At 39.4% G+C, this 13,160-nt stretch overlaps 1 protein-coding gene across 3 annotated transcripts in view; it reads right to left on the reverse strand.

Annotated features, from left to right (window-relative positions):
- Positions 1-13,160, reverse strand: part of Plcb1 (phospholipase C beta 1) — a 652,247-nt gene that overhangs the window by 133,724 nt on the left and 505,363 nt on the right. For all 3 annotated transcript variants that reach the window (XM_090352012.1, XM_090352011.1, XM_090352013.1), the window contains exons 24-27: positions 12,617-12,749; positions 9,821-9,874; positions 7,159-7,378; positions 6,181-6,361 (exon numbers count right to left, since the gene is read on the reverse strand). In XM_090352012.1, the coding sequence (XP_090208138.1) occupies positions 6,181-6,361; positions 7,159-7,378; positions 9,821-9,874; positions 12,617-12,749 (588 nt within the window). The remainder of the gene's footprint in view (positions 1-6,180; positions 6,362-7,158; positions 7,379-9,820; positions 9,875-12,616; positions 12,750-13,160) is intronic.

The following is a 13,160-nucleotide window of genomic DNA, read 5'->3' on the forward strand; positions in this document are numbered from 1 at the left end:
GAAGCCTTTACTAGAGACTGCATTCAGATTTCCACATTCCTCCCACTATGCTGGGAAATCAGGAAAAAAATGGATACTCCATTCCAGAGTTCAATCTGGTAAGGATTTTATTGACGGTGTGATCTCTTTTAATTCTTGAACTCTGGATCACAACATCAGGAACTATAGTGAGATATCACTTAATTCTCCAAAGCCATTTTGTGAGACAAAATATCTTTTGCTTAATTTTTTTCTTATAACCTAAATACTCTTCAAAATACAGAAAAAAGCTAGGCCCTGCTCACTTGTTAATTACACTTTCATTTATCTAATTTAGCCTGGGAGGCCTATTCATTCAACATTTAGAACTATCACCAAAGATAGAACTGACAATTTCAGTCTAAAGATTCCCTCGGAGAATAATTCTTGGTTATTATAAATGCAATTGACATAGTCTTGGTATATATGTTGCAGTTAAAGGGATTGGTTGGATGTGGAAGATGGTTTTCCAAACAAACTTTCAAAAAATCCAGAGTGCCTTTCAGTGTTTATTCTCTGATATTCTGCTATTATTTTGCCAACTATGTACAACAGTAGAGGTTTATTCCACTCTCCCTGGATGTGGGATGAACAAGTAATTATAGTCTAAACTAAAAGTACAGGGTTACTGTGCAAAGATGGTGGATTTTGGGGGGCATTTTTTCCCTCTATCTTCTGCCTTTTGGTTGTAATAAGATAGTTTTCATGTTCAAGGTCATTTAGAAGTTTTGTCATCTTAGCCAGCTCAAGTTGAAACATAACATTCTGTTGCTGATAAATTAATATAACACTAAGGGGAACTCTCTCCACTCCTCTTTAACATTGTATTAGAATTCCTAGCCAGAGCAATAAGGCAAGAAGCAAGCATAAAGGGGATCCAAATAGGGAAAGAGGAAGTGAAACTTTCCCTCTTTGCAGATGACATGATTCTGTATTTAAAGAATCCTATAGACTCTACTCCCAAGCTCCTTGAGCTGATTCAAAACTTTGGAAAGGTAGCAGGGTATAAAATTAACCTTCAAAAATCAACTGCCTTCCTCTATGCCAACAGCGAGAGGAATGAGGCAACAATCAGGAAAGCAACTCCTTTTGCAACAGCCTCAAAGGAATTACCTTAACTAAGAATGTAAAGGACCTTTTTGATGAAAACTTTAAAACCCTGAAAAAGGAAATTAAAGCAGAACTGAGGAAATGGAAAAACCTCCCATGCTCCTGAATTGGAAGAATCAACATCATGAAAATGACAATCTTGCCAAGGGCTATCTACAAATTCAATGCAATACCAATCAATATCCCAATGTCATTCTTTAAAGAAATAGAAGAGGCAATCCAAAATTTCATATGGAATAATAAAAGACCCCATATAGCAAAAACACTTCTTAGCAGAAAGAACAGAGCAGGAGGAATTTCAATACCAAACTTTAGACTCTATTACAGAGCTATAATAATCAAAACAGGTTGGTACTGGCACAAGAACAGGCCTGAAGACCAAAGGAATAGAACTGGGGACCCAGATATTAAACCACAGACCTATGGCCACCTAATCTTTGATAAGGGAGCCAAAAAAAATAGAATGGAAGAAAGATAGCCTCTTCAACAAGTGGTGCTGGCAGAACTGGTTAAGCACCTGCAGAAAACTAAAGGTGGATCCTTCTTTGTCACCCTGTACTAGAATTAACTCCAAATGGATCAAAGACCTCAAGGTAAAAGCAGACACTGAAAACTTTACAAGAAAGAATAGGAGACACACTAGGCCTCCTTGACACAGGTCAAAACTTTCTCAATAAGGACCATGAAACACAACAAATCAGAGAAAGGCTGGATAAGTGGGACTGCATTAAACTGCAGAGCTTCTGTAGGGCAAAGGACATAGCTAGTAAATTAATTAGGAAGCCTACAGAATGGGAGAAGATCTTCACTAACCGTACAATGGACAAAGGCCTCATATCTAAAATATATCAACAGCTCAAAAAATTGAATCAGTCCAAAACTAATCTCCAAAGAAACAACCATCCCATTAAAAGATGGGCCAAAGACTTAAAGAGAGTCTTCTCTGAAGAAAAACCAAAAATGGCCTACAGACACATGAAGAAATTCTCGACATCTCTGGTCATAAAGAAATGCAAATCAAAATAACTCTAAGATTCCACCTCACTCCAGTTAGAATGGCCAGGATCAAGAAAACTAATAATAACAGATGCTGGAGGGGATGTGGCCAGGAGGGATCACTACTACACTGTTGATGGGAGTGCAAACTTGTTCAACCCCTATGGAAAGCAGTATGGCAGTTCCTCAAAAGACTAAACATAGAGCTCCCCTATGACCCAGCAATTCCACTACTTGGCATTTACCCAACTGTCCAGAAACAAGGACAGACTAAATCTACTAGCACAACAATGTTCATTGCAGCACTGTTTACCATAGCAAAGATATGGAACCAACCCAGATGTCCCTCAGTTGATGAGTGGATCAACAAGATGTGATATTTATACACAATGGAATTCTATGCTGCTGTCAGAAAGAACGGACCTTGCCCATTTCTAAGGAAATGGAAAGACTTAGAAAAAATCATATGAAGTGAAGTAAGTCAGACTCAAAGGAACATAGGCCTAATAGTCTCTCTCATTTGTCATAACCAGTAGAAACCTTGGGCTCTCCTAGCAGAGATTTACAACAGAACAAAATCTAGAGACATTAGGCCAAATCGAAGGACACTAAATGAAAGGACCTCCAGGATAAGGAAACAAAAGCCATTCCTTGTTTATCTCATATTGTTACAATTTTTCACCTGGTTATCTGATATATTTTATATGTGGTTAATTAGTTATTTGAAATTGGATAGGGAAGGGGGGAAATCAAGATAAGCGGGAGAAGGGTGGGAGGGAAATGGGGATCGTGTCATGAGAAAGGGTATCAATGTTTGTGAAGTAATGCACCTTCTATCTGGTGAATATAATGTATCCCTTCTATTAAGCACAATAAATTTTTTTTAAAATAAAGACTAAGGGAAAAAATGTCTAAAAGCACTCTTAAGAATCATACCATAATAAAATTTTCATAATAATAGCAGTCATGTGTGGATAAGTAATCTTTTCTTATGAGTTAAAAAAATAAAATTTTAAGCCTGGTGCAGTGGTTCATGCCTGTAATCCTAGCTACTCAGGAGGGTGAGTTCTGAGGATTGGGTTTAAAACCATCCTGAGCACTAACTGTGAGGCTTTTATCCCCAGTTAACCACTAGAAAATGGGAAGTGGGGCTGTGGCTCAAGAGCAGGGTAGTATCCTTGAGTTGCAGAGCTCAGGGACAGTGCCCAGGCCCAGAGTTCAAGCCTCATGACCAACAAAATAAATAAATAAATAAATAAATAAATAAATAAATAAATGAATAAATAAATAAATTTATAAAGGAATCAGGACACAGGAGGTGAGTAGATTAGAAAAAGAAAACTTATAAAGAAAAAGCAGAATAAGAAAGAAGAATAAGGCCAGGAGTTTGGCCTAGTGGTTAAAGTGCTTGCCTAGCATGCACAAAGACCCGGGTTCAATTCCTCGGTACCACATACATAGAAAAAAGCCAGAAGTGGTGCTGAGGCTCAAGTGGTAGAGCTCTAGCCTTGAGAAAGTCCAAGGACAGTGCTCAGGCCCTGAGCTCACACCCAGGACTGGCAAAAAAAAAAAAAAGTCTAAAAAAAAAAAGAAGAATAAGTAAATGCCATCACAATATTCAGTATATATATTAATATTCACTGTATGTATGTGAAAATGGAGTCAGGTAACTTGAGGAGATGGTGAGATTGGGAAAGATGGGGTAGCGTTTTAGAAATAAATAGAATTCATCCTGTTAATTTACTTAAAAGTCATCTAATAATGAATCCCAGAGTGTCTCAACAACTTGGATAGTATTTAAAATAGATTAGGCAAAGTTGTCCTGATAAGGTAATCTAAGTTCTCAGATGAAAGACTGGCCTATATAGATAAAAGGAAGAAGTAGATGGGGAGAGCAATTGATATGCAAACTCTGGGCTCAAAATAGGCCCAGATATCCAAAGCACTGGGTAGTTCTATCTAAAGAGGATTATAAAGAATTGAGTAAGAGATATGAGATTTGGGGGTTGAAAGACATCTTCTGGGGTCTTTAGGTCTCTTTATCTCTGTGTTGCTCAGAAGGAGGTGGGGCCTATGAAGGTGTTTGAACAGAATAATGGCATGATCAGAAAAAACTTCCAATGGAACGGACCTTCCCTATTATTCTTGGAGAAAATGTTTCTAGCAGAAAGAGAAAGTCCCATAGCTTATTTCTGACCAAAGCATTTGCAAAGTCCTTGAGATCCTACATGAGATCACCATTGCTGCACTGAGCCATCTAGTGTACATTGTCAACCAAGCCACTGCAGATTTCTAGCCTTACAAGCAGAGACAGTTTTAGAATTTTATTAACAGACTCTTAGCAAAGAAATGGGCAGATCACACAAATAAATACCTTAATGAATCCAGTCCCTGTGTGTATAACTACTTTAATCACCATTAAGCTTACTCATTTCTTTCCTTGCCTATTTTCTTACTAAATTAACTCAGAATATGGCATTAGATATTAGTCATAAAGAGAATCTCATAATCCATGAGTAAACACTGGGAGGACAAAAAGTGATCATTAACTGAGGGAGTGGTACTTCTTTCCCTGGGGAGCTTCAGCAACTTGAATGGCCATGATATACTGTGGCCCTTTAGAAAATGGTCTTTTATTTTTGATCAGGTCTTTTATTTATTTCAGTATCTTTAGATCGTGTACAAAGGAGTTTCAATTCAAGATGTCAATGATGAATGCCAGCCAGTGCATCTTGATCAATGTCAAGATGCATGTTGTTCACAAGGTGACTATAAAAAGTAGGATAGGAGTCTCTATAATTTTATCACTGTTGATCTTAAAAAGCCTAATGATGCAGAAAAAGAACAAATTTACATTCAATATTTGTTTTCAGTTTTAGTTGGGGGATGGTGAAGAACTGGGGATTGAGCCTAGGGTATTGGATTTACTATGCAGGATGACAGATGTGTGCCACTGTGCCCCAACTTTGTCCCCTTGCCTTGAACCAGGAGAAAAGGCATACACCAAAGCATCCAGCCATTGGTTGGGATGGTCTTGAGAACTTTTATTCTCAGACAGACCTCGAAGATGGTCTCGAGAACTTTTATTCTCAGACAGACCTTGAATCATGATTCCCTCATCTCTGCCTCCCAAGTGGCTAAAATTACAGGTTTGGGCAACCACACCCAACTTATTACAGTCTCTCTCTTTCTCTTTTCCTTCCTTCCTTCCTCCCTCCCTTCCTTCCTTTTTTTGGTCAGTTGTGGGACTTGAACTCTGAGTCTGGATGCTGTCCCTGAGCTCTTCATCTCAAGGATATCCCCCTGCCCCTTGAGCCACAGCACCACTTCTAGTTTTCTGGTGGTTAACTGGAGATAAGAGTCTCATGGACTCAGTACCTGGACTGGCTTTGAACTAAAATCCTCAGATCTCAGCCTCCTGACTAGATAGGATAACAGGTGTGAGCCACCATGTCTGGCCTTCCCTTTCCTTCTTTCTTTCCTTCCTTCTTTCCTTCCTTCCATCCATCCTTCCTTCCTTCCTTCCTTCCTTCCTTCCTTCCTTCCTTCTCTGATCCTGAGGTTTGAACTCAGGGTCTGAGCACTTTCCTGTGCTTTTTGCTCTAAGTTAGTGCTCTGCCAATTACGAAACAGCTTCCCTTGCTGAGTCTGGAGATGAGTCTTACCGACTTTCAGGCCTAGACTGCTTCTGAAGCATGAAACTCCTGAGTAGTTAGGAATATAGATGTGAGCCACCTGCACCTAGCTTATTGCACATTCTTAATTTCATTAAAGATACATTTTTGGTTGTTTCTTGTGAAATTTCGTAAATCCCCTATTTAAATATAACTTTGTTAGTGAAAATTAAAACATAATTTATAATCTCCCTGGAGAAAGGAGTTGAAATAAGCATGATGGAATGATGGGATTTATAACATATTATATGGTGTACTCTCTGTACCCTCACAGATCAGTGTTATTTACACTTTCCCTGGTCTCCTATGAGAGACCAATGAGCATCAGATATTTGCTTTGGCAAATAGCCACATAGGCATAAATCATATTTATCAGGCTTACCAATTTAATATGTTCCCGCTTCTGGTATTTTTCACTGTAATACTGTTCTTGCCGAAGATTAAGCAGCTGCTGTTGCTGTTTGTCTTTCAGGTCTATTAATTTTTGGGTCATTTCTGCATCCAGAGCAGCCAGGTCTTGTTCTATGGCAGATGAACCACGGTCAGGGCTGCTGGACTCAGATCTGGAAAGACAAAAAAGAGCTTAAGGGCGAATCAATTTAGCAGTGAAACCCACTATACACTATTTTGGAGATGAACAATACAACTTTGGGGGGAGGTATGACTGGGAGGGAAAAACTAGGAGAAAAGGAGGGAGGGGCTGACACTGTATAAAAAAGAATGTTCTCATTACCTGATTTTTATAACTGTAACCACTCTGCACATCACATTTACAGTAAAATTAAAAGGAAAGAAAAAACAACATGTGGATGATCACAAGTACAAGAACAGCTCATGCCTGTAATCCTGGCTTCTCAGGAGACTGAGAGCTGAGGATTATGGTTCAAAGCTAGCCCAGTCTTATCTCCTTGACTCTTATCTCCAATTAAGCTACCAAAAGAGCTAGATGTGGAGTTGTGGCTCAAGTGGTAGAATGTTAGCCTTCAGCAAGAGATAAGTGACAGTGGCCTGAGTTCAAGACCCAAGACACACACACACACACACACACACACACACACACACACACACACACACACACACAAATGAGGGAGAGAGTCTATTCATGAGAGCTTTGTCTAGAGAGTGCACTATGCTTGTATATAACTATTTTGATAAGCCACTTGAGGCAGGAACATTGCTTGATCCCAGGTGTTTGAAAGCAACCTGGATGACAGCAAGATCCCCTCAGTTTAAAAACAAGAAAAAATAAATAAATTTGGCCCACAGGAAAAAGGGATGGTTTAGGTCCCAAAATAGGGAGTAACCCATTGATAGTCTGGAAATAACTTTCTTCCTTCATATTATAAAATACCCAACTCACTTTTTCTTGCTGTCCTTTTTAGCTGTCTTTTCCAAAGCTGCCCTTCTTCTTAAGTAGTCGTTCTGAATTTCATTGTATTTTGTAGTGTGTTCTTTGATCAGGTCAGTGGTTTTCTTGTGGTGTCTCTTTACCAGGTCTTTCATTTCCTTGTAGTGCTTCTTTTGAAGTTTCACAAATGATTTCTGCTGTTTTAGCTCTTCAATAGTCTGTGCTTCCACTTCTGTAACAGATGAGCATAAGAGCTAAGGGGCAGGGAAGTTCAGGCTGGGAGAGCATCAAGGACCTGTTTGGAGAGCAGTATCTATCTCATCTCCACAAGTGCCTTAAGAGCAGAGCTTTGATGTCCCACTTGTCTGGATTCTACTCTATCCCTTACAACTTCGCAACTGTGTTACTTAACTTTCTGAGAACTCTCAATTTCTTCTATAGTGTGTTGTTGTTTTAACCTTAAAGTTTGGGCTCTCTAAACAGAGCCCTGAATGGGCATCCAGATGCATGAGATCTTCTGAGTGTAGGAAAGTGAAGGAAGACGATGAGATGGGAGCATTTACTAAACCCGACTGCCACCTGACCCCAGATGAGCCCTGTTGCATGAACTCTGAATGGTAAGAAGGATTGGTCTCCTCATCAAGCAAGAAGATAAGCCTGTTGCACATTTGAAATAGTCCTTGTGGGTTGCTCTAGTCTTCTTGGGAGAGTCTTCCTATTGGCTGTGATCAGTTTTGTGGAGAAAGAGAAGTCATGAGTTGTTGAGATCCAGCCCTCATGATAGCTAGGAGAAAAGGGCAATCAGATATATAGGGACTCTGGGCAGAGCCCCAGCACATCTGCTTTAAGGATTGTAACACGTCTACTACTTTCTAGGGTTATTAGGATGGTGCCATAAAAGAATTCATGGAAAGTACTTAGTCATTTTGTGCACTGTGTCTTTAGAGGTTCAACAAATAATTATGCAGTTTCTACAATGCCATGTCTCAGGGGTAGCATTCACCATATAGCCTGTGCATTTATCTATGCCATATATGGCAACTAGTATCCTGGTGGTGGAATCTCTAACCTAGACTGCACGAAGGCATCAGAGGCATTATCATTGTGCTGACTGTAACACAGCCTGTACTTAAAACATTTTTTATTTCACTAACCCATACCATCAGTTCTAGAGTGTCCCTTTCAGAAGTCAACATGAATCTGATAGTTAGTGGGCTACCCCAATTTCTCGGTGTCTTGCTTATCACTACCTGGACAGTGAAGTACCTTTTAATGGGTGAGGTTCTTAACTTCAGTAAATTCTCATTTACTTGGACTCAGATTAAGTCAGGGTTCATGTGTTTCCATTTTTTTGGTCTAAACTTTCTGCCTCCAGGAGCAAAAATAAACAATACTATAAATATAAATACTGTCAAGAGATTTAGAAATAACATATGCTGTGAATAACAAAGCTGAATAGAAAATGAGACATTGTGGTGAATAAACACTGAAACCAGAAGACTAACTTAGGTTTTTAAATGGTAAAGTTTTAAGGAATTGCACTATGCTTTCTTTCTGAATCCTACATCTATTCTCTTGATATGCAATTTTTGGGGGGAACAATGGAGAAAATCTAGGTACATTTGTTTAATGGTTTTCCCCAGGCCTGAACAGACTCATTAGGGTAGAGTTATAAGTTATTATATTAAGAATTTATAGTCCTAAGGATTTGGGATCTGTGTGTGTGTGGGGGGGTGGCCATGGGGCTTGAACTAGGTCTCAGTGTTGTCCTTCAGCACTTCAGCTCAAGGCTATCGCCCTACCCTTGAACCAAGCCTCACTTCTCATTTTCTACAGGTTAATTGGAGATCAGAGTCACAGGTAGTTTTGTGCTTGGGCTGGCTTTGAACCTTGATCCTCAGATCTCAGCCTCCTGAGTAGCTAGGATTACAGGCATGAGCCACCGCACCCATCATATTTGGGGTTTCTGATGCAATTTTATTAATATAATAATGGCTTGTAGTAGCTGGGTGTGATCGCTCACCCTTGCAGTCCTACCTACTCAGGAGGTGGAGATCTGAGGAAAACTGTTCAAAGCCAACCTGGGCACTAAAGTCTATGAGACCCTTATCTTCAACTAATTACCAGAAAACCAGAAGTGTTGTTATGGCTGAAGGGGGTATCATAGTAGTCTTGAGCTGAAGAGCTCAGGGACAGTGGCCAGACTCAGAGTTTAAGCCCTGTGACTGACAAAAAAAGTGGCTTATAGTACATATGCATTTTTAAAAATGGAGTTTTAGATATTTTGACCAATAATTTTTAAAAAAAACTACCTAAAATACCTTTTTCAAGCAAAATTGTGTAGCAAAACTGAATTCTTCAGAATATATTGTAAATATAAAGATAATGTTTATTAATATAAAGACACAAATATTATTCATAAATTAATCAGCCAGGCTAAAACTATTATCGTTACCTTGTATAGTATTATGTAACATCTATAGTTACTTCCCTGTGATTCCATCACCTAATGGGGCCTAAACTAGAGCTAAATGTATGTGAATTCTTTCAAAAAAGAGATATTGATGACTTCATTCTTCTTTCTTTTCAAGAAATAAGGGAAATCTCTTACTTTTTCACTTGTCAAACTCTGAGGGGCTGTTGGGGAGGGGGTTAAGGAGAAGGGAATATTTACCTGTTAAAACACTCTGAATAAGATCTTCTGTTTTGGCAGGTGCCTTTACAGAACCTGCAACAAAATGACAAAATAAATAGCCTTTTTTTCTTTTAAAAATGGTATTTAAAATGCTTAGGTCTTGAAAGTGGGGATTAGCTTATGCATGAGGCCCTTTGTCCCATCAACCACCCCTCAAGTATTCCCATGCACAGTCACACACTCACTCTCACACTCACTCACACATATATCCATACACACATTCATAAACACCAGACTGCCAGTGTCACAATGCCCAACTGTGAAAGTAGATCTGCAACAAAATGATCCTTAAAAAGTCTTCCATTATAACTTTAAGACAATCCTTATCGCATGTGAATCACTTGCCTCCTTCACATGGGAGAGAAGAGTAATATCTACTTGAACCAAAACTATATTTACTTGAGCGAAATGCTGCTGCCACCTTTTGACAACACTGGGAAGGACCAACAGGATTTCTGGAAATCAAATGCTGACCACCAAGCAGTAAGAATTTTGTTGCAGCAAGATTCACCAGTGGAACCCCCCCCAAAAAAAAATCAATGGGCAAAAAACATAAAGAGAAGATTTGGGAAGATAAAGAGAAGACAGTCCCCAAGAATCTCTCCCAAGGTATATATCAAGATATGGTAACTTCTAGTAGGGCAGTCACCACAGAATGGGATATCACCAACAACTGAGGTAGAGGTGTTGACATCACATATCATATATCTCTGACGGAATGACTGAAAGTGGCTCAGCCTCACAACAACCATCAACTCAGTCTAACTGTGAGGGGACATTAAGGTCACCCAAACTAAAGGACATTCTGTAGAACAACTGGCCAGAAATTCCTGAGAGTATCAAAGCTACAAAACCCAAGAGAATCTGAGAGACTCTCATACATAAAAGGAAACTACCAGTACTTGACAAGTGAATTCACTGTGGGGTCCTCAGATTTGGGGAGGGCATGGAACAATAGAAAATCCATTAGTGGAAACAGGCGAGGATCACACAAGTTTGCTGTTCAGTTCAGAGGATCCTGCCAATTCTAACTTCCTAGTTTGAAGATGACATCAAGATCTTGGTAGATGTGAACTTTAGGAGAAGCGCAGAACTTTTGTTCTGCAAGGGAAGAGCTGTTGTACTCTTTGAGGCAAATGATTCTAAAGTAAAAATCATTTCTAAGATTAAAAATTCTCCTTTACTTCTGGAATTACTTGATTATATTTATTAGTGTTTTTGTCTGTTTTTTTTTTTTAACCATTTCTGGGGTTTGAACTCAGGGCCTGGGCACTATCCCTGGGCTTCATTTGTTCAAGCTAGCATTCTACCACTTGAGTCACAGCACCACTTCTAGCTTTTTCTGTTTATGTGGTTCTGAGGACTATACTCAGGGTTTCATGCATGCTAGGCAAGCACTCTACCACTAAGCCATATTACCAGCCCTTATTAGTATGTTTAAGTGAATCATTCATATCTCAGAAGTGCACAAGAAGTTTGGCACTTGATGTATAATAATAGTCTGCTTTTAAAGACTATTAAATTCAAGTGTAAACATCTTATTTGTGGTTGATCAACACCTTTCCTAGAAGTAAAGTATCAATTTGTGCTCATCTAATAGAAATTCAATATGATTTTGATTTGTTATTTTTATTTTTTTAATTTTTTTTGATTTGTTATTTTTAAAATGTCATCTCAGGCCAGGAGTGTGGCCTAATGGTAGAGTGCTTGCCTCGCATTCATGAAACCTTGGGTTCAATTCCTTGTAATTCCATATACAGAAAAATCTGGAAGTGGTTCTGTGGCTCAAGTGGTAGAGTGCTAGCCTTGTGAAAGCTTAAGGACTGCACCCAGGCCCTGAATTTTAAGCCCGGACTGGCAAAAAAGTGTCATCTGTATGTGAGAAATACCCTCCCACTTCATATGACAAAAAAAAGAGAAGGGAACCAGGAAGTCCTATCTTTTCTGAAAGAAATTTTGTACTGTTTATGTTGAGATGACACTTTTTTTTGTACTGTTCATTAGCTAATTCAGCAAAAGTTTCCAAATTCACATCATTCTTCAACTCTGTGTGTTATGTAGAGAGACAGCAGAAGCAGGAGCTTATTTAGAAGCCTGGGGCATGCACTTGAAGAGACATAAGACACAAAGGAGATAATTACACACATGAGTACAAGACTATCTAACTGTTCGGAGGATGTTTCTGAGAAATGGTAGGTCTTTGGTTGAATGTCCAAGCTCAAAGCCAGAGTTCTGGTATTATAAGAAGCTGTGTCTAACCTGACTTCATTTGCTCTGTGGTGCCTCAGGAAGTAATGATGAAAATAACAGAATCTAACTTGTGGCAGACTGGAATGAAGAGGAAACAAACTCACCCAAGTCAGGAGCTCAGCAGTGTGCCCAGCACATAGAGACACTCAGAGCAGTAACAAGGAGAGGAGCTGTTGGCAAATGGTGGCTTGGTAAAGTAGGATGAAGAGCATGTTTCTAAAGCACACTGGTTTATAAGTTGCTAGAAGAACTCTCCAGAACCCTCATCACTAAATAACAATACTGGAAATAGCCTCTAAGTTGGCAAAAGAGAGGAATGAGCACTTGGGATTTTGCTTAGCATACATTTATTCATGCATTCATTCATCCATCCATCCATTCAATCACTATCCTATATGTCTCCAGTGCTTTCTGCTTTTGAGGATTTAGTTAACAAAGTCATACTACCTGCCTTCAGACACAGGCACACAAGCAGCTGGGACTCCTGATCCAGGCCTGTGGATCAGGCCTGTGCATACTATTTACCTGGAGCTGGTTGGCTGTGCAGGGCCTGGGAGGGTGGTTTGAGTGCCAAGGATGTGGTGTGATTCACGCCATTTTCTGCTGGTGTTGTCCTGGTTTCGCTTGGGGCCTCTGATGGTGTTTCCCCAGGATCAGCCTACAATGATAAATGCACTTTCATTCCCCACAATTCCTGTTGGTTTTCATTATCTTCCGACACCAGGAAGGCATCTTTACAACTCATTTGAGCCTGAAGCAGCAAATTGGAAAAAGTCCAGAAAGCAAGATCAGGGCAGCGCCGTTAAGAATCATAAGAATCGTAGGTGAATTTTACCAAAGTTCAGACTTTACCTCCATCATGGCCATGGCCTTTGGTATTCTCCCACAGTTCCCTGGGCCTGGCCATGTGATTTGCTTTACTAAGAAAGTAGTCAACACCATGCAAGCGGAGGACCACATAAACATTTTTAAATTTTGTTTGTCTGATATTCTTAGGAAGTCTGAAAAGTCTGAATAGATAGTTGCCATAAAGTTTATAAAGGAGATGTAGTTTCCTTAGCTATGGGAT

Source organism: Megascapheus bottae, chromosome 18, assembly GCF_031878675.1.
Source record: "Megascapheus bottae isolate mThoBot1 chromosome 18, mThoBot2.hap1, whole genome shotgun sequence".
Taxonomy (NCBI): domain Eukaryota; kingdom Metazoa; phylum Chordata; class Mammalia; order Rodentia; family Geomyidae; genus Megascapheus; species Megascapheus bottae.